The 21,769-nt window shown below is 42.6% G+C and overlaps 1 protein-coding gene across 1 annotated transcript in view; it reads right to left on the bottom strand.

Moving 5' to 3' along the window:
* The window catches only part of ADCYAP1R1 (ADCYAP receptor type I), a 193,260-nt gene that overhangs the window by 42,722 nt on the left and 128,769 nt on the right, over window positions 1–21,769 (bottom strand). Inside the window, exons 5-8 of the mRNA XM_066585652.1 lie at window positions 10,322–10,354; window positions 7,886–7,918; window positions 5,933–6,036; window positions 284–381 (exon numbers count right to left, since the gene is read on the bottom strand). Coding sequence (XP_066441749.1) covers window positions 284–381; window positions 5,933–6,036; window positions 7,886–7,918; window positions 10,322–10,354 — 268 coding nt within the window. The remainder of the gene's footprint in view (window positions 1–283; window positions 382–5,932; window positions 6,037–7,885; window positions 7,919–10,321; window positions 10,355–21,769) is intronic.

Genomic DNA, 21,769 nt, shown 5'->3' with positions numbered 1-21,769 from the left:
ACGTCTCTCATCATTGGAGCCTACGGTTGACAGATGGCTATCGAATGGCATCTGTGAAAAGCATCTATCAAAGCAATCCAGTAAAAAAAAAATCTACATTAAATATCAACATTTTCTTTTTAACATGGAAGTCCATGAGAGGTGAATTGATTGATTGACTGATGGGGCCCAAAGAGAAGGAGTCAGAAGTAAAAGGTTCTATATCAGCTCTAATTTATGACAAATTAGCTTCTCACATAACAACCTGCAAGTTGGATGGCAACTAAATAATGCAGCAATTTACCTGAAGCGGCAGAGGATTACCATGGCAGTGGTCAGAGCCACGAGGGAGGTGCTGTATCCAACTGTGTATAAGGCTTTTACTGACAGAAAGTACGTGTCCTGCAGAGAGAAACCTCAGCATGAGACCAGAGAGTTCAACAACAATATAATCATACAGTATAATAAAAAGCAACTTTATAAACAACACTAACATATAAAAAAAACTTCTATACACATTTATATTCTTGTATACAGGGTAAATACTTTTGCAGTAATACTCTTGAACTTAGGGGGCAGTATTATACTGGAAGTAGGTATATTCTTGTACATAAGAGGCAGTATTATAGTAGTTATATTCTTGTACATAGGGGGCAGTATTATAGTAGTTCTATTCTTGTACATAGGGGGCAGTATTATAGTAGTTATAGTCTTGTACATAGGGGGCAGTATTATAGTAGTTATATTCTTGTACATAGGGGGCAGTATTATAGTAGTTATATTCTTGTACATAGGGGGCAGTATTATAGTAGTTCTATTCTTGTACATAGGGGGCAGTATTATAGTAGTTATAGTCTTGTACATAGGGGGCAGTATTATAGTAGTTATATTCTTGTACATAGGGGGCAGTATTATAGTAGTTATATTCTTGTACATAGGGGGCAGTATTATAGTAGTTATATTCTTGTACATAGGGGGCAGTATTATAATAGTTATATTCTTGTACATAGGGGGCAGTATTATAGTAGTTATATTCTTGTACATTGGAAGCAGTATTATAGTAGTTATATTCTTGTACATAGGAGGCAGTATTATAGTAGTTATATTCTTGTACATAGGAGCAGTATTATAGTAGTTATATTCTTGTACATAAGGGGCAGTATTATAGTAGTTATATTCTTGTACATAGGAGGCAGTATTATAGTAGTTATAGTCTTGTACATAAGGGGCAGTATTATAGTAGTTATATTCTTGTACATAGGGGGTAGTATTATAGTAGTTATATTCTTGTACATAGGGGGCAGTATTATAGTAGTTATATTCTTGTACATAAGAGGCAGTATTATAGTAGTTATATTCTTGTACATAGGGGGCAGTATTATAGTAGTTCTATTCTTGTACATAGGGGGCAGTATTATAGTAGTTCTATTCTTGTACATAGGGGGCAGTATTATAGTAGTTATAGTCTTGTACATAGGGGGCAGTATTATAGTAGTTATATTCTTGTACATAGGAGCAGTATTATAGTAGTTCTATTCTTGTACATAGGGAGCAGTATTATAGTAGTTATATTCTTGTACATAGGGGGCAGTATTATAGTAGTTATATTCTTGTACATAGAAGGCAGTATTATAGTAGTTATATTCTTGTACATAGGGGGCAGTATTATAGTAGTTATATTCTTGTACATAGGAGGCAGTATTATAGTAGTTATATTCTTGTACATAGGAGGCAGTATTATAGTAGTTATATTCTTGTACATAGGAGGCAGTATTATAGTAGTTATATTCTTGTACATAGGAGGCAGTATTATAGTAGTTATATTCTTGTACATAGGAGGCAGTATTATAGTAGTTATATTCTTGTACATAGGAGGCAGTATTATAGTAGTTGTATTCTTGTACATAGGAGGCAGTATTATAGTAGTTATATTCTTGTACATAGGGGGCAGTATTATAGTAGTTATATTCTTGTACATAGGAGGAAGTATTATAGTAGTCATACTCTTGTACATAGGGGACAGTATTATACTAGTTATATTCTGGTACATAGGAGGCAGTATTATAGTAGTTATATTCTTGTACATAGGGGGCAGTATTATAGTAGTTATATTCTTGTACATAGGAGGCAGTATTATAGTAGTTATATTCTTGTACATAGGGACAGTATTATACTAGTTATAGTCTTGTACAAAGGAGGCAGTATTATAGTAGTTATATTCTTATATACGGTAGCTGTACTCTTATATAGAGGACAATATTATTGCAGTTATACTCTATTGTATGTTTTTACCTTGGGGAGAACACTGATTACTTAATTCAAGATGTAAAATGAAATGCTTTTTATTTCAATGTCCTATAGGTATCTGGGGGCCCGGTGGTTTAGGGGTATGTTGCTGTCATATACAGTATCATTAAAGTACACTGAATTATTTTTCACCATTCGTTCCCCTAAATTACAATTCTGTTTGCTTTGTATTTGACATGTTGCTAACTAACAACCCATTAGCTTACACATTCAGCTCACTTTATCCCAGAATGTCTGTCATTTCCTATTATGTAAGCCTCATTTACTGTACAATGGCAAATCTTGCTGCAGATGTGACTGCACAGAGGAGCGCCAGTGCAGGATGATGTTGTGTCTTTTAAAGGGAACCCATAACCAAGACAAACCCTGTAAGTAAGTTTCTTTATATATGCACTATAGGAGACAGCTCAGCAGGCTTTGATCCCTTTTTGGGCTTTTGATCTATGCAATTAATGGCGCTTGTTGAGGTTTATTGCTCATTTGAAAATTCTATGAAGTATCTCATAATGTGTAGTTTGCTCTTTAAAGCGGTGGTGGACAGTGGAGGAGCGGGGCTTTCTGCTCACGCGGGAGGATGAGTGTGGCACAGCAGATGGAACTGCAGTGTTGCAAGCTGATCCTTACCGGGGCCACCAGCAAGAAGCCTTACGGGCAGTCTGAGTAAGTGACTGGGAATCGCTGCCTATATGTCACCACTGAGGGTCATCTGACTCCTTCGACCTTCACCAATCTGCCACTGTGATTCCACTAACGGTGGATACGGGACTAAGAACAACTGTCAATGAGTATACCCGATGTACAGGCAGACAAACCCTAAAGAGAAACTTATGTATAAGAGCTTGGTGAGGCTTCTCCAAAAGGACTTTGAGTTTTTATTTGACAGTGATATAGAGATTTTGGGACTGTGGAGTTTCACTTGGCCCAAGTAAGGCTTGGACATTTATTCTATTGTGATTTCCTTACATCGCAGTTACTTTTGCAGCCCAATAAACACCATATTTTCCATTAAAGCTCTGTTTTGTTTATTTGCAACAAGATGCGCAAGACTTCGTTATTCCAGAGCTCAGATGGATGGCCAAGTCAAGAATCAAATCTGAAATGGAATGGCATCGGACGCACCCTGATCTAGCGTGACCTGATGCAGGGCACGACAGCCTCATGGCCTTGGTCCCAGCTTATGTTGGCCATCATTACTCCCACCAGGGTAGAGGCTCTCACGCAGACCGGTTCTCTGTATCCCACCATGGTGCCTGTTCGTTACAACTCCCCGCTCCCATACTGAAAGCTGCACCATATTTACTTTTTTCCCCATTTGATATCACCTTTTTATAGAGGTCAGAATCCTAATTTCCTGCTTGCAGACACTGTAGTGGCCCAGAGTTGGGGTGTTCTTAGGGCAGTTGTATGTTTGCTATGTGTAAGCTGTCTTTTGTGTACATGTGTGTATCCGTGCTATTTTATAGTCTGTGTAGTGCTAACAAGCTTTGTTGTGGCAGTTAGTAATGTGATGTATTGTGGGAATATAGCAGAAGTAGGCCGATTCAGAAAGTGGGAGGAGAAGGTGCAGAGATATAGTCGGTGGAGGAGGACGTTTCAGCAGAAAGCTGAAGCTCGCTTTTGCTTCTGCCTACGCAGAGCCATGGGCCTATTTCATTTGCACTGAAGCACAGCGTAGCAACCCCTGCTATGACGAGTCACGAGGAGTAACTAGAAGGAAGGAAAGGACGTAAATGTTCTGTGTTGCCCCACCGTTTAAGGAGAGGACCCCCGGGGATCGTATATCAGATAACTGGGACTGAGTACATCTACCCTACAGGAAGGAAAAGTGCCTCCTAAGAGAGTGGGTGTGCCAGTAACTGAGTGGAAGGAGAAGAAGAAGTTTGTCAGAAGTGTTGTGTCCAAGACTGTTAACTTGTATTGTTATTGAAAACATCAAAGTTGGATTCAGCAAATAAAGAGTAACTGTGTACTTCCGGTTTGAAACTATCTTTCTGGTTTGTGGATTTTCTTATTTAACGACAAGCATTCAATTTGTCAGAATAGAGGTACTGGCGTCACGTGACAACACGGTTTTAAGCCTTATTATCATAGTTTACCATTTGACTATTCTATTTTATATTGCGTGCAACTGAGCAGGCCATGTTTCTGCCATTTCTGAGAGCCACCTGTGACAACCACCTTAAGAACTCTGCGGTCTCACCCGCAATAGCTCGGTCGTCGCACGACAAATAGGGAGTGCTCACTATATATGATTTTATGCAGCTAGCATAGTACTGAATGGGAGGTTTACAAGTCTGTATGCAATGAGTTCCCTCTAGTAGTGATTGGAGACCAACATTATGGGGCATGTTCACTTCAACCTGTGTTTCATACGCCAGCTTAGTAAAGTTATGGCTAGCGGCGTGAAGTGCGACAAATGTATTAAGAGTTTAAAGCCTCTTAATACATTACTAGCACCCGTGCGACAATTCCGAAATCTTTGCCTGCTGCAAGCAGGCAAAGGTTTCAGCAATAATTTTATACCAATTTCTGGCATAAATTATAGTAGATATGACAGGGTTGTGTGGCCATGCCCATAATGTAAGCCCTGCCTACTTTTAAAAAAAGGTGGTGAGGCTAATGTAATAGGCTTCCCCCCAAAAAAAGTCACAATTCTGATGCAGGCAGATATCACAGGAGTATATGTATTATTGGCATTGTACCAGGCTCATAAGTTATCCCCTATCCTGGGAACCTATTCTCAAAATTAATAGAGGCCTCAGCCATGAGACCCCCACCAATCAGCAATTTATCCCCTATCCTATAGACAGGAGATAACTTGTGATCCTGCTACAACTCTTTTGACCTGTGCATTAATGCCAGATTTAAGGACTGCAACTGCTATTGAGCCAATTGAATTTCGTTTTCAGAATGTTTTCTATGGAACTAGACCATGTAACACTGGGCGCCGCTTATCCCTTCTACTTCTAAATGAAGGCTAGGGAATTACAAAAATAAAAGAATAACCCTTATGACCAATAGATGGCGATGTAGTTATTATTCAGAGACTTTTAGGCCATGTTCACACGGGGTGGGTTTGTTGCAGTTTTTTCCGTGCAGACCCTCCACACAGAAAATCAGCAGCATTTACAGTAGCAGCAAAGTGCACGTGATTTTGAAAATCTCATCCACATGCTGCAGAAATAATCAGCACAAAACCCCGTATGCAAATTAACATGTGGTGCAGAATTTAAACCCGCAGTGTGTCAATTCTATCGCTGATTATGCTGCACCATCCACCTCTTCCCAATGAGGGAGTGAATTCTGCACCAAAATCCATGTTAAAAAGCATGCCAAAATGTTAGCATTGCTAAACTCTCTCCCCCTGGCCGACGGAATCCCAGGCTGCAGCGTATATACGCCGCACCCAGCCATTTGAATGGGAGAGAAAACGCAAGATTTTGCCGCGATTGTTTTGGCTTTCCCCGTTCATGCAATTTTCGGCTGCAATGCGGGCGGCTAAACATTGCAACGCTGGTGTGAATGAGCCATTATACTGTAGGTCCTTATTATGTGCTGTCTGTCACTAAGTTGTGGATAGAGATGAGTGATGGACGGTTCATAGATACAGGGTTAGATCAATGTGTAGAAGAGGGGATTTTCTTACCTGGTCCGGACTTGTTTGATTAAAATCGAAGCCACAAGCATCTGAGTAATGAGGGAAGGGTTCTGTCCAGCCGTTCTCAGTACAGTTCCGGCTAATAACTCCTTCTGTGGACAAAAAGGACTTTACATTATGGTGAAGGAACAGGATATTACTAAGAAGTGATAAGCAGCTCATGACCTCTGCGATAAACCATCATGCATTACTGCTGAAGGGACGTGTTTAAAAAGTGAACCAGTAGAACCCTGTTTTGGGTCTAACTTTGGTAAAAGTTCGGTTCGGCATGAAGCTTTTAGCAAAATTTTACCCGACATCGGGTTCTACTGGTTCACTTTGCTCACCACTAGTCCTGAGCGCTGGTTATTCATGTCATAGCCCTGTTACATAGGGATTTTATGGCCCCTAGGCAGTGGTATACACCAGTTTAGGTCTTTTGGTGAATTTCTGGTTCGGTTCAAACTTTTTGCTAAAGTTCAATAAACCGGTCAAACTGAACTTTTCAAATGTTCGCTCATCACTACTGTAAGGTAACCAAGACAGGGGTATAAAATAATTACCCTTCACCATTACCGTTATCTGCATCAATATAATCATCAAGTATCATTGTCAATATCATCCTCCTCTTCATCCTCATCAATATCATCATTATTATCCACATCATCAATATATTATCATTATCATCAATACATCATCATTATGGATATGATCATCATCATCATTAATATAATCATCAAGCATCATCATCAATATCATCCTCATCATCTTCATCATTAATATCATCTTCATCATCAATATCATCATTATTATCCACATCATCATCAATATATTATCATTATCATCAATACATCATCACTATGGATATGATGATCATCATCATCATTAATATAATCATCAAGCACCATCATCATCAGTATCATCCTCATCATCATCATCAATATCATCATTATCAACATCATCATCAAAATCAATAATCTCATTATCAATAGCATCATCATCATCATCAGTATCACCAATAGCATCATCATCATCATCATCATCATCAGTATCACCAATAGCATCATCATCATCATCATCATCAGTATCACCAATATCATCCATTGTCATCATCAACATAATAGTCAGGTATCATCATCATTATCATTACCTGGGCCCGGGTGCAACCACATCCCCTATAGTTACGCCAGTGAATGTGATATCACAGGCCTGAGGATAGTTCATCAATAGTTGATCAGTGGGGTTCTGCCACTGGGGATCCCCAGCTATCAGCCGATTAAACAGGCTGTGGCGCTCTTTTCAGGCCTTGCAAAAAGTTCGTTTAGGTCTGGATTAATTCAAACTGAACAGGAATATCCCTAAAACTGGTGTATAACACTGTTTGAGAGCCACAGTAGCCCTGTATAACATTCTAAGGTCACTTAGGAGTGTATCTACTGCTGAGCTCTAGTTATACCATCGAACTTTAGCTATTTTTAAAGCAAATTTAATGAAGAAAAACAAAAAAAATGAAAGAAGAAAAAGAAGAATTTCTGCAAAAAGTTTGGTTCAATCCAAAGTAGTTCGGCTGCGAACTGGAACTCCATCAATACCCATAAAACTGGTGTATAATAATGTCTAAGAGCCATAAAAGCCCTGCATTACACTCTCAGGTCACCCAGCAGCGTATCTAAATTACTGTTGGGCTGTTTGTAAGACAAGGTTTACGAAGAAGAAAGAAAAAGAAGAACTATGAGGATGAAGAAGAAGAGAAAGAAGAAAGTAAAAAGATTATGCTCCTTTTCTCCTCTTCTTTCAGCAGGTTCTGCCTAGCCAAACCCACCTTTTACCAAAGTGTGACCCAAAACAGGGTTTGAGTGTTTTAGTTTGCTCAACACTAACTAAGGGCCGGAGTTTCTATCCAGGTTATTGTATGAGGGAGTATAATTAATGTCACATACTGTAGAATGACTTTCTTCTTACCAGACTGAAGTTCTTCCAGGGTCTCCAGGGATTCTGAACAATGGAGATTGTGAAACATAAAGGACATAATCACCAGTACAGTCATACATGGGGTGACAATATGCAGTGTATCTGACATGTAACATGGAATTACTCTTTATAAGCCCAATTAAAGTTTAATTGCACTTCTTTCTACAATATACAAAATAGACAATTCTAAGCATTTTGCAACGTGTTTTATCAGCCTATTTTGTAAATTCTCATAGCAAACCCCTCTTCAACTATGCATCACTGTTATCTAGTGCTGATGTCCCACTGTGTTATCTTTTCTCTTTATGTAAGCCATGGAAGAGGGGAGAACAGTGCCCTGCACCCCCTTACAGATCAGCATCTCGGCTGCTGTCATAAGTGGCTTTGTCACCACTGCTAGGCTCTACTCCCTTCATCCTGAGAATGAGCTGGGCAGAAGGAGAGAGCTGTGACATGATCAGAGCCCCCACCGGTAAAGATCCCTACTCCTCTGTCAGAGTAGCAGCAGGGAGCAGGGAGGTTAAGAAGGTGCAGGAGGTGCCATAATCGTAATGCTCTAAAACCTTGTATGCGAGGCTCCACTTCCGGGTGACATAGACAGTGACACATCTGGCACATCACATCCAAGAAGAACAGCCACAGTCAGCAAAAGTGAGTGGAGTTAAGTCTTGCTTAAACCTCACTTTCAGCCTTGTCATACCGGAAACATTAGAGGTCCAGGAAAACTTCATCTGGAAGGTGACAATATGCTGTGTCACTTCTGTTTGGGACACAGTGGAGCAGAGTGACCAGCAGCATCAGTGGCCCAGCTGACCAAGAGTTAGAGAAGTGGCAGAGGCCATGGAGGAAAGGGCATATCAATGCTGTCCCCATGCTGGAGCACCAGTACTGTCAAAAGAACCTGAAGACCAGGGTCCAAAAATGTCAATGCTCAGCATGGAAGGAGAGGGAGTCTTGGGGATTTGGTCCCTGAAGAAGTGGACAACACCATGGACCCAGGACAAATCAAGCAGAACACATGAGACCGGTGTCTACCATGATATTACTGTTTGCACGCTGAGGGACTATAACAGATGAGTAGGGACTGGGCAAGTACCTCACTGAGGGGAATGTAGTCAGGAATTGTGACGTCATATTTATGGTTGACCGGATATGAGAGAGTTTGACATTATCGTTACTATGTGAAGTGCTGTATAAAATATTGTGCAACAGGAGTTAGTATATAAATGACGATGTGAGGGTGGACCGGGCATTTTGAGTAATGACATTACAAAGCCAGCGAAAGATTATGAGAGGTGGAACAGGAGATGTACTTTTGCACCTATGCTGTGTTGAGCCCACAGTGATGTTGAGCTTTCAAATCGGCCATGCACTCTGGTCCATGGAAGCCACAATATTTCCATTCTGTGGACCTTCAAGAATAGTAGAGAGTACGAGGATAAGTATAGAGTACTATGAGGACAGTGGTTAGTAATGTTTGAAGTTCGAAGTTCCCGTCTTGCCAAAGTTAACTTTTGACATAGATTTGTACATATGTATGTTACAAGTGTGAATTCTAGTTTCACCTCTGTGCCATACACAACACACCACCTGCTTCAGCCACTCCTGCTCCATCCCCAAATACTGTGAAAAGAGGAAGCCCTACTGTGTTACGGGCAGTATTTCCCCTTCAGAGTGTGCCCTTTCCCCACCGGACCCCATGTACTACCAGGGTCTCCTTGCATTGGATTGAAGATTGTGTTCACTATCATAGATCTTCTGCTCTCAATGGTTACAGAGGTGGTCCAGGTTATATTTTTACAGTAAAAGTCTGTTCCCCATACAGTAAAATAACAAATAGTCATATACTCACCTCTCCCTGCTCCCTGCTGTGTCCCGTGCCACTGCTCTGGCCTCTGCCGCTGCTCAGGCCTCCGCCGCTCTGTTTGATTACAGCCTGCAGTCGTGCTCAGTTCATGGGACATTAGGGGGGTTGCAGCCAATAACTGAGCTCAGTGATCGAGGACTGAGCTCTGTTATTGGCTGCAGCAGCTGTGAAGTCCCATAAACATGTGACGTCAGAGGGAAGACCCAGAACGGTGGTGCAGGGCACAGCAGGGAGCAGGGAAAGGTGAGTACATGACTATTTGTTATTTTACTGTATGGGGAACAGACTTTCACTGTCAAATATAACTAGGACCACCCCTTTAAAATTGCAGCAGCCGCAATATAATTATGGCTCTTTATACTGTTAAACCCTATAGCTGCGGTCCCCAACCTGTGGCTGTTTAGTTGTTACCAATCTATAGCTCCCAGTAGCCTGACTATTTGGAAGCATTGCCCTATAGGCTGCATCTAATGTCCCAATAACATCCCAATTGGGTCATGTAGCGCTATGTACAATGCATGTCTAATGGATTGTTATAGGAATATACATCAAGCACTTACCCAGCGGAAACTGTCTGTCTGACCAGTCCATGTCTGCAACAAAGAGAGAGCAAACATTGTAAGTGACATCAAAACTGCCCGGCTGGCATTTCGCTATCGTACGGACTTCCTATAAAATGATAATGGATAACATTGGGATCTGTATCATAGCAACGCAGTCTCCGTTGGGTGAGCCAAGGATATGCTGACATGGCAGATTAGTTCACAGATTTCATGCAGAATCCGCAAGAAATGTGCATTCATTCCACCTCAAATCTGCGGCAAATTTGTATCCTGAAAGTGTACTCTTCACCGTAATGGAAAGCCACACCGCAGAATATACGGCACGGATTTTTTTCACGTGCAGAATTGAAATCCATGCGATGTGCCGCTACTTGATACAGAATCCGCATTGGGTTTTCCACAAGTCCCTCTCAGTGGAACTAATCTGTGTGCAAATGCTCTGTAGAAATCAGCGTTTAGGCCGGCGACACATGGGTGTATTTGCGCGCACAAAGATTACATGGCCAATACACAGAGAATGGGTTCAGTGGGTTTGTTCACATTTCCGTATTTTGCGTGCATTTTTGTCGCTCAAACATAAAACGTAGCATGCTCTACTTTTTTGCACATTTGCGCACCAAAGGTTCCCATATAAGTCAATACGCGAGGCGATGCATAACAGGCTGCGTACTTCCGCTAGAGAAAGTACACATCTATATATATAAAATTGAATGTATGCGTGCGTGTCTGTCTGTCTGTGTGTTTGTCCTTTATGCGCTACTACACCATTCATCCGATCGCCATGAAACTTTGGGAAGTTGTTGAGTACACTCCTGGGAAGATTATAGGCATAGTACATTTATGCTACGATAAATGGCGCGCGTGCGTACGTGCGTCATCGACAGTTACGACCCCCCCCCACGTAGATCGTTCGATTTCCATCATTGCCACTAATTCTCTCACTTCCCGATGTTCTAGAAACATGACATTTGGCACAAGCATTGATTATGTCATAAATAGGAAAAGTTAATGGGTCCCAATTCGATTATTTAATTGTAAGCGCCAAAGAATTAGCGTCCAAATTTTACGTACGGAATCTAATTCTCTTGCTTCCCAATGTCATAGAAACTTGAAATTTGGCACGGGCATTGAATATGTCATAAATAGGAAATGCTAATGGGTCCCAACTCGATTATTCAATTCTAAGCGCAAAAGAATTAGCGTCCAAATTTTACGTATGGAATCTAATTCCATCACTTCCTGATATATATAAATGAATGTATGTCTGTCTGTCTGTCCTTTATGCATTACTACACCATTCATCCAATTGCCATGAGACTTTGGGAAGTTGTTGAGTACACTCCTGGGAAGATTATAGGCATAGTACAACTATCCTATGATAGGTGGTGCGCGTGCGAGCATCGTCGACAGTTATGCCCCCCAGACAAAGATCGTTTGATTTCCATCTCAAGCACGAAAGCAAAAGGCATTACGAGCAACGGGATGAGTGTTCAACCAGAAAATGATGCATCCGCCGAACGTTTCGCAAGACAATTGCTGGATATTGAGAATGCTGAGGTAAAATGAAAGCTGTGCTGTGATTGGTTGGTATTTCTTATACTGCTGAGGTAACATGAAAGCTGTGCTGTGATTGGTGGCTACTTCTTATACTACTGAGGTTGTATGAAAGCTGTGCTGCGATTCGTTGTTATATATTATACCACTGAGGTAACATGAAAGCTGCGCTGTGATTGGTTGCTATATATAATACCGCAGAGGTAACATGAAAGCTGCTCTGTGATTGGTTGCTATTTTTTATATTGCTGAGGCAGAATAAAAGTTGCGCTGTGATTGGTTGTTATTTCTCTTACTGCTGAGGTAACATGAAAGCTGCGCTGTGATTGGTTGTTATATTTTATACTGCTAAGGTAACATGAAAGCTGCGCTGTGATTGGTTGTTATATATTATACCACTGAGGTAACATGAAAGCTGCGCTGTGATTGGTTGTTATCTAGATATATAAAAACGAATGAATGTATGTCTGTCTGTCTTCGCAGCAACGCGTGACGGGTAAGCTAGTCTACTATAAATAAGCCTACATGCTTTTTCTTGCACCACACTTTGACCCTTTGCTGTAACTTTGGTGTATGATGTTGGTGTCATTAGATGACACACATGCTCAGCGCTGCCGTAAAAGCATCAAATGTGAGTTTAATGCATTCAGCCACCTGTCAGGAGGGTTGTAAGTTACAAGGTTAAGTCTATGGGTGGCGCTGCTGTGCTTCAGGCATGCACTGGAATGAGTGAAGTGTTGCTAAGCAACACAGCATACACTGCTAAGCTGCACCATACGCTGCCCAACCAAGAGCGAGGGAGAGAGCGATAGTGAAACAGAGAAAGAGACAGAGAGAGAGCGATAGAGAGAGAGACAGCGATAGAGACACAGAGAGAGACAGCGATAGAGAGAGAGCCAACGATAAAGAGAGAGACAGAGAGAGAGAGTGAGCAATAGACAGAGTGAAAGAGCAATAGAGAGGAAGGCAGAAAGAAAATATTAGTGAGACAAAGATAGCAATAAAGAGACAGAGAGAAATAGACCAAGAGAGCGATAGAGAGACAGGGAGAGCAATAGACAGAGACAGCGATAGACAAATAGAGACAGAGAGAAACAGACAAAGAGCGATAGAAAGACAGAGGTAGAGCTATAGACAGACAGAGAGCGCTACACAGAGAGAGCGATAGATAGACAGAACAAGAGCAATAGACAGACAGAACGAGAGCGATAGAGAAAAAGCGATAGAGAGACCCAGAGAAAGCGATAGAGAGACCAAGAGAGAGACATAGAGAGAGAGAGAGCAATAGAGACAGAGACAGAAAGAGACAGAGAAACAGAGCAATACCAAGACAGAAAGAAAGAGAGACAGAGACAGACAGAGACCATACAATCAGAAAGCTGGATCAGCACACAGGAACTTTTGTAGAAGAAGTAAAACTTCTTTATTCCTCCAGCAAGTAATAGCTGCGACGTTTCGCCCTTTCTGAGGTCTTTATCAAGCAGTGCGCAAATGAACATACCTAGTAGGTGGAAAAAGTACAGTAAAATACACCGATACACATGCAAATACACGTGCGCTCGTGTTATGCCCGGGCTTCTTCAGACGACCGTAATTTTGTCCCATTTTGCGGCCGTAAAAATCTGGGATCCTCACTCTCAGGATCCCTGCCAATCAGTTGATTGCCAGTCCCGCTGTCAGTGCAGACAGTGCTGGAAGCAGATAGTGCTGCCAACATTGCAGCAGCTCAGTTTGGTACCAAAGTGCAGCTCCCATTGAATGCAACGGGACCTGTGCTTGGAGTGCCAAACTGGGCCGCTGCAATAGACACAGCACTATCCGCTTCCAGCACTGTCCGCACTGACAGCGGGTCTGGCAATCAACTGATTGGCAGGGATCCTGAGCAGCGGACCCCTACCAATCAACTATTGATGATCTATGCTGAGGACAGCTCATCCATAGTAAAAGTCCCTTATAGGCTCTGACATTGATTAAAGTTATCTGACAAGCGACAGGGCTACATCTGGATAGTTCTCAGGCTACAATTCACTGACAGCAAGCAAAGATCTTGAAAATGATGAGAAATACAAGCATATTAGAAAGTCGCAGAATTAAACTAATTAGGTTTAATTTATTTTACATCAAACTGTAAAATCCCCTCAATACCAGGCTGACGGTAACAAAGGAGCTCCAGCTGTCAGACACGGCACAAGATTTAGTTTCAGGTCTTTCTGCGCAAAATATTAAAAATCCATCACAAAATATTCCCTTTTATTACTAAGACAATGTGAGACTTAAAAAGGAAACTTTCCAGAGATTTTGTATTTCTAGCAAGAGTGATACTTTCATAGAGGCTCAGCAGTAACCCTGCAGCAGGCATGTCATAAGCCTCTTGAGCACTAGATGGCGACATAGTGATGCGCACACTTTCTATGACCGGACTGCGGTAGATAATGGACTATTGTCGGGATCACCAGGGAAACATCACCCAGGCTTCGGCCAAACAGAGGCTTTTAGCATGCACCAGTCGTAGGATGCAGTGCAATGCAGGGGAGCTGTAATGCGGTTAGAAAAATGTGGGTGCAAAAAGGAGCACCCCAAAAAATGACCTTAGGCCGTATTCAGATGGGCAAGTGCAATTTTGGTCAGCGCTAAAATGCGTCTCACTGCATGCGATTGCAATATGTATTTTTGAGGCTGTATTTTTGGTTCGCACTACGTGCTTAATTTTTAACGCACTTAATCCACATCTGAACCTCCTAAATAGCCTTTTAACCCTTTCCAATCCACTGTCTGACCTCTAAAGACATTATGATTTAAGGCTGTACAGCTCCGATTTTGGAAGACGTCCGTCTAGGTTCTCTTACTGTACATTGCCAGCCTCTCTACTGTTGGAGCCTATCCAACGTGTCACCTCATGCAGTACTGGCTTTAGCCAGCAGAAAGCGCCGTTGTATAGCGGCAGAAAAAGAGTAAGACCCCTTGGAAAACCAGGATACAAATTGGATTGGAAAGGGCGAGGATGTGTCATGCACACATATGAAGATGCCCTGCGTACGCAAAACATATACACACAGACGCGTGCAAATCAATCTTGTTTGCTGTGCAGATACGTTGCGCGAAAACGTGCGTATTTGTGCATCCGCTCGTCTGAAGCGGCCCATACACACAGTATAAACATATCTCATGGACCAAAACTAAATATGACCAAGTTTTTGACACCTAATGCTCCTATAGAAAATAATGGGTGATTCTTGGGGAAGAATCACACAAAAATAGGACTACCGATCTAAGAGAAAAATCACTGGTGCGAAATAACCAATTCAAATGAATGGAATCTCAGGAATGGACCAAACTTGCACAGGAAAATGGCCCATGTGAATACAGCCCAAGGCCTCTTTTATACGGGTGTTGCAATTTTGGTCACATGAACGAGAGAAAGTCGTGACCAAGTCATAGCAAAATCTTGCCTTCTTTCTCACCTATTCACACGACCGGGTGCGCCGTATGTACGCTACAGCCAGGGATTCCATCAGCCAGGGGACGAGAGTTTGGCAATACTATGCTGTCTCCCCCCTCACTCCCCCTTCCCCCCCTTCCCTTGCCAGCTGATCGCGATAATAGAAGCTCCCATAGAAGCTCCCATAGAAGCCTATGAGTCTGGAGGGGAGATGATGTTACACGACCGGCAATGTCCTAGCAGCGTGGGAATGTAGTTATGGCTGGGATGGAGGGTTAGGGTTATTTTCAGTGTTAGCCTTACATTATATGCTGTAAATGCTTCCATTTACTACGGCCCGGCTCTCACATGGAAGGATTTACAGCTAATAATGTAAGCCTAACATTGAAACTAACCCTAACCCTCCATCCCAGCCATAAGTAAATCCCCACGCTGCTAGGACCTTGCTGCGGGCAGCCAATCAGCATCTGGTCGGCGTACACTGGGCGGATACAGCCTTCACTACGTCTCCACCCATACTTGTGGTGGAGACAAGATACACCAGTACCGTTCCAATGTTCCAATGCTGTACCTTGAGAATCCCAGTATCCAGCTACTTCTTTATGGCTGACACTTGTGTGACCTTCCTTGAACTTCTCTATCCATTCATTTACACTTCTTCGCTACAAACCACTTTCTCCAAACTCTGCACAAAGTCTTCGATAAATATCGGCTCCAGACGCACCCTCAGACAATAAAAAAAACGAATCATTGCATGCTGCTTTTCTTTCATGCAAATCACAAGTGGGGCAGCCATTTTTTCTTGCACTGCAGTCACAAATTGACATGACACCTTCAAACCTGCACAGGTTTGATAAAACAGTGCGGCCAACAGAAGTTTTTAATATAACTGTAGTGCAGATCATTTTTGACTCACTTTCGAACATATAGCTCAACAACAGCACACCATGTGGTTAGATGTGATACTGCAAGTAAAATTGAATATTGCCTTCGATGGCAAACATTTTCTGGTTTATTTACCATGATTGTAAGACATAAAGTGACAGCTGCATTCTCATTATATCTTCCCTATAATGTGATCGTAAACTCCTCTTTTCTGCTTCTCATATATATCTGCTGCACTCCTGCTCCCTCTTTTCTTAGAGCAGGCGATTTTTCCCTATAGAAAACACATCACTCTGTCAACAGCTTAACCAACACGCATTCCTCTTCATATTGACATACTCAAGCTCTTCTCTAATTAGATAATTAATTTTACCATTAGCCTGAATTTTAAATGCAAGAAAAGACCCACTGGGATGAAATGTTCGTTCTAATTGTCTTGTCGTAATACTTATCAGTAATTTACAGGAGGTGTCGGGAACTTGGGGACCGTAAAAACATTTTTGTTATATTTGTTCCAAGTGCTTTTAATTAAAAGAAGAATTTTTAAAAAGATTTTTATAGAATATTATTTAAAATGATTATATGAAATGAGAAAAAACGTGCCTGCGCCATTCTTGTCTATGGGTTGTGTCTGCTATTTCATTGAACGGGGCTCAACTGCAATACCAGATCCAGCCAGTAGACAAGAGTGATGCATAATAATAGTACCAGTACATAGTATAAGTGGCCCCTTATAGTAAAATTGTCCCTCAAAAGTGGCCCCTTTAGTAACAGTGTCCCAAAAGTGGCCCAATCAGAAACAGTGCCCCCCCCTTCTGCAATTGTGCCCCCAAAGCAGCCCTTTTAACCCTTTCCAATCCACTGTCTGACGTCCGAAGACATTACGATTTAAGGCTGTACAGCTCCAATGTTGGAAGACGTCCGTCGGAGTTCTCTTACTGTATATTGCCAGCCTCTCTGCTGTTGGAGCCTATCCAATGTGTCACCTCAGGCAGTACTGGCTTTAGCCAGCAGATAGCACCGTTGTATAACAGCAGAAAAAGAGTAAGCTGCCTAGGAAAACCAGGATACAAATTGGACTGGAAAGGGTTAAACTTATTTTAAATTTTTTTTTTCAAGAACTTGCGATGGTTTGATCGCTCCTGCAGGATGATGTACTGACATAGCATTACATCATACCCTGATCTGGCAGTCTATCAAACCAGCCACCGGCATGGCTTGATAGTCACCGTGCAATGACTGCCTTTCCGAAAGCCCCTGGCTGCCATGTCAACTGCACGGCAACCCGTGATCCCATCGCGGGGGGGGGCGTACTGGACGGTCGGGGGAATTTAAATGCCGCTGTCAGATTTGACTGCGGCATTTAAAGGGTTAACAGCTCCACCATCAGGGCTTCTTTCATACACACCGCAATACTCTGCGAGATGCTGCAGAACATTCCGTAACGTGGAAAAAATCTAATGCAATCTAATATGGGGATGGAGGACCCCGGAGAGTCTTGCAACTCCTGTGATTTTCTTGCATCGTCATGAACTCTAGCTGCTTCCGCCTGCAGTGTGCATTGTATTAATGCGTCCCTGCGCTGCCATCTTGTACCGTAAGTGTTTGCTCACATTACCGTACACCGCCACATACAGGCTATAATGACTTACCCCCTGACTAGTGTGGGGGAGGGGTGGAGATCATGACTGTGAGATAATAAGCATTTTGCCACTTTCTATCCCTGAATAATAAATGTGCGCAGAGCTCAGCCAGCTTCTATATATTACTTGTCTCCACATGGCTGCTACAAGAGAGCAGGCGACGCTGCTGTCCAGCTGGTATCTGTAGGTAAACTAATGAATAGTTAATTTGATATAATATGCATCTGAGGAGTGAGGACCAGAAAATCTGCTTCTCGCTTAGCGTTTATCACTTCTCTCTATCTCAATACAAAAACACTGCAATGGAAACCAGCCATGGGCGATCTGATGGTCTCGTTTAGAAAGCCCCTCTAACAAATAACCTATTGTGGCAAAGGGTTAATAAACGGCATCCTCATTAGTCAGATGTGAAGGCAAAAACAAAGAGCATCTCTCTCTTTGGAGGATGTCCATACTTTACATAGACAACCCACTGATGTGAAATAACACTGTGTAATACTTCATTTCCCCTGTGGGGGTGCTAAAAAACGCTTAAGGCCGCCTGCAGACGGGCGAAAATTCCGCGACAGGATTTCCCGCAGGATTTCCGCCGCTGGAAGCCTGTATAGATTGCATTAACAAACGCAATCCTTTGCAGACGGCCGCGCGAAATCTCGCTCGGCAAACAAACCGCGGCATGCTTTATTTCTGTGCGGGGCTCGCGCAGGCGCTCGGGTCGGGTCCCGCGGCGAGAATCCTCACAGCCGGATCTGACACGCCCGTCTGCAGGCGGCCTAACCCTTTCCAATCCAATTTTGGATTCAGGGTTTCATAAACAGGCTTTCGCTTTTTGCTGCTATACAACGCTGCCATCTGCTGGCTTAAGCCAGTGTGTGTGTGCCAGAGAGGCTCCAACAGCGGAGTGGCTGGCAATAGACGGTAACAATACCCTGTTGGACATCTTCTGACATTGGAGCTGTACAAGCTTCAATTAGAAGGTAGGAAGACGTCAGACAGGGGATTGGAAAGGGTTTATGCTAGGTTTTCCGGCAGATCGCCAGAACATAATAGCAGTACTACACTTCAGCTATGGCGCTTGGCACTAAACTGATTGTCTTGCTTATTTATATGGCACAATGAAAGTGGGTACTCGTATCTGCCACTAGGGGGAGCTCACTGTATAAAAATGAATACAGCACGCATTTCCTTTCATACTACAGCAAGCTCCCTCTAGTGGTAGCTGCAGGCAGTAGGAAATAAGATATACTGGATTTCGTTCTGGGGTCCCAGTATGTTTGAGCAAGTCAAAGTTGGGGAAGTAGACATTATATAAGGCACAGGTACCCTACAGTTCAGTGGATTAGGCAGTGCAACCTCACTGATCAACATATAATTCTTCCTGCTGTTCTCCAGGCCAGGGATGCAGATGGGAGGCCCACTTTTGAGTGCAGGATCCCTTAGGGTTAAACTACACTAACTATTAATATCTGAAATCCCCATATCTAAGGATGGAGATGACCACAGGAGAGAGAAGGTCCACTGGACAGCCTGACAAATGCCCGTTCCATCTCTAGTCACTCCATGTGTAATCCCTGCATTCGTAGAATTACTAATTCCTATGACAAAGGTACCTAGAGCCTCGTAAACTCCTTTCAGGGTTCCATTACTCATAATCAATGATTATATTAGCATCTTATTATAAATCCCCCCATCCCCTGCTCACATCATACTCAGATATTCATTAAACTGAGCCAATCCCGGCCACTAGAGGGCACTTGTAGAACTCTGAGATGATATCTTCTGGTCCAAGACCAATTTGCGTCAGCGTGATTCAAGCCTGTGTCACAGTCGAATACTGCCGGGTGTCATCTATCTCCTATAATGCATCAGTGTGCGATCACCCAGGGACACTCAGCCCACATATTATATACTGATCACATCTGTTCACGGTTTCTACATGTCTGATTAGACACATTGTAACTTTTGTGTTACATTTTATTAAAGCGTCACAGATTATAACAACCTGTAGAATTCTGATACAAGTGGAAAAAATGTATTTACCACATCCTCCAGCAGAGGGAGTTAGTGTCATACATTTTCAATAAACCAGAGCTTGAAGAGGTCAACAGGATTATAAATGCAGCTCTGGATGTGACTGGAGTAAAAGATACGACGTAAGATCAGTAAAGCACATTGAAAGTAAAGTAACTCAACTTTACAAAGTACAAAATCTTGTTTAAAGCCGGAGCTATACTTTAAAGCTGAGAAGTCCTACCGATCTCTATGGAAGGGGATGCATGGGCAACTGGTTACGAGTCCCAGGAAAGGGTCCACAATCTGACTTTATTCTGGACTCTAGCCTGATGTGCTTCCAAGAGCTGCCACTAGGAGGAGCACATGGCATACAGATTTATGCAGTGACCATGGAAGCTCCTAAGCTTCTTAGCTTTGTCATGCCCTCCGGCATTGTACTTTACATACTGAGATTTTGGGATACACCTTAACCCCTTACTTCCTAAGGGCTTATTCACACAAGTGTATTTGTGCAGCGCAATACGCACACAATTTTTGCACGCATAATGCGCAGTGAATAGAACTCATTGCGTATTTTTTGACGCAATGTGCGATCCCTGTAAAAAGGATGCGGCATGCCCTATCTTGATGCGTATTACGCACCCTAGAAACCCAATGAAATCAATGGGTATGTGTCGGAATACAAAGAAAATTTGTGCATTCGCTTCGTATTTACGCACAAAATTTATGCGATTTACGCAAAAAAAAAAAGACTGCCGATTGGCAGAAAAACGTAAGGCAACAGAGTATTTTAACCCGTGAATAGGCTGCGTATTCCAAAATATGCATATGACCGCGCAAATGCACCCCAAGCCTGTTTGCGCCTTAACCCTTTCCTATCCACTGTCTAACCTCTGAAGACATTATGATTTAAGGCTGTAAAGCTCCGATGTTGGAAGACGTCCGTCGGGGTTCTCTTACTGTATATTGCCATAGCAGCCCATCAGGACCTCGTGATCACATCACAGGGGTCTGATGGGTGTCACGTGGAGCCCCCAACCTCTGCCAGCGTTTGACATGCTGTGGTTGCATTGAGCATAGCAAGTATAGGGTTAAATGGCTGGGATCGGCAATTTCTCTGGTACCCACTGTTACAGCTGCTGGCACAAGAAACCTATGCCAGGCATCTGATGGAGTGCAGAAAAAAAGGCTTATGTGTTGGAATAAAGCCCCAACTGACATAAAAAAGCGTATAGCCAGTCATTAAGGGTTAAAGCTCACAGCTATGTGGCTGTTGGATGCAAATACAGGAATGGCAGTCTTCACTGATATTCTAGAATTCTATTCAAAAACCAGTAAGATCAGGATGAGAAGCTCCATTGTTCCATCTCACATAGCCCTCTCTCCAGACCATAAAAATTGTATGAGAACAGAGAAAAAGGAGGATTTAACTGGGAGCAGAATCTGATAATTGTCACCAGCAGCAACGCTGTGATCTGCGAGGTCTCCTAGGAGAGATCCCATAGTCAGAGATAAAATCCATAATTTATTTTTTTTCAGATAATGAGGAATTAGATCAATTCTACATGCAGTAAAGTGTTGTCAAGGTGTTTTGGCGCCGCACCTGCCGCTTGCTGATTATCTCATCCTAATTAGACAAACAGCACAAGATACAAAAATAAAACTCGTTCCGTAGCCACAGCAACGCAGAAGCAGGCAGAGCGGAATACGGGATAATGCGAGGTAATAAATCTGCACCGTCTGGTCGCCTGAGCTCTGTCATACAGTCTGCCATCTATTACAGGCATATCAGATAGACAGCGGCACAGGGAGGCAATGGGGTGAGCCCTCCTCTTAGAGGGATTGTCCATGTTGGGGCCCCTTTAGAACTTATGAAGGAAGACCCCCCATCCCCCCCCCCCCCTCCTCTAT

This window comes from Eleutherodactylus coqui, chromosome 12 (genome assembly GCF_035609145.1).
Source record: "Eleutherodactylus coqui strain aEleCoq1 chromosome 12, aEleCoq1.hap1, whole genome shotgun sequence".
Taxonomy (NCBI): domain Eukaryota; kingdom Metazoa; phylum Chordata; class Amphibia; order Anura; family Eleutherodactylidae; genus Eleutherodactylus; species Eleutherodactylus coqui.
Note: the sequence above shows the minus strand (reverse complement) of the source record. Positions and strands in the feature narration are given on the sequence as shown.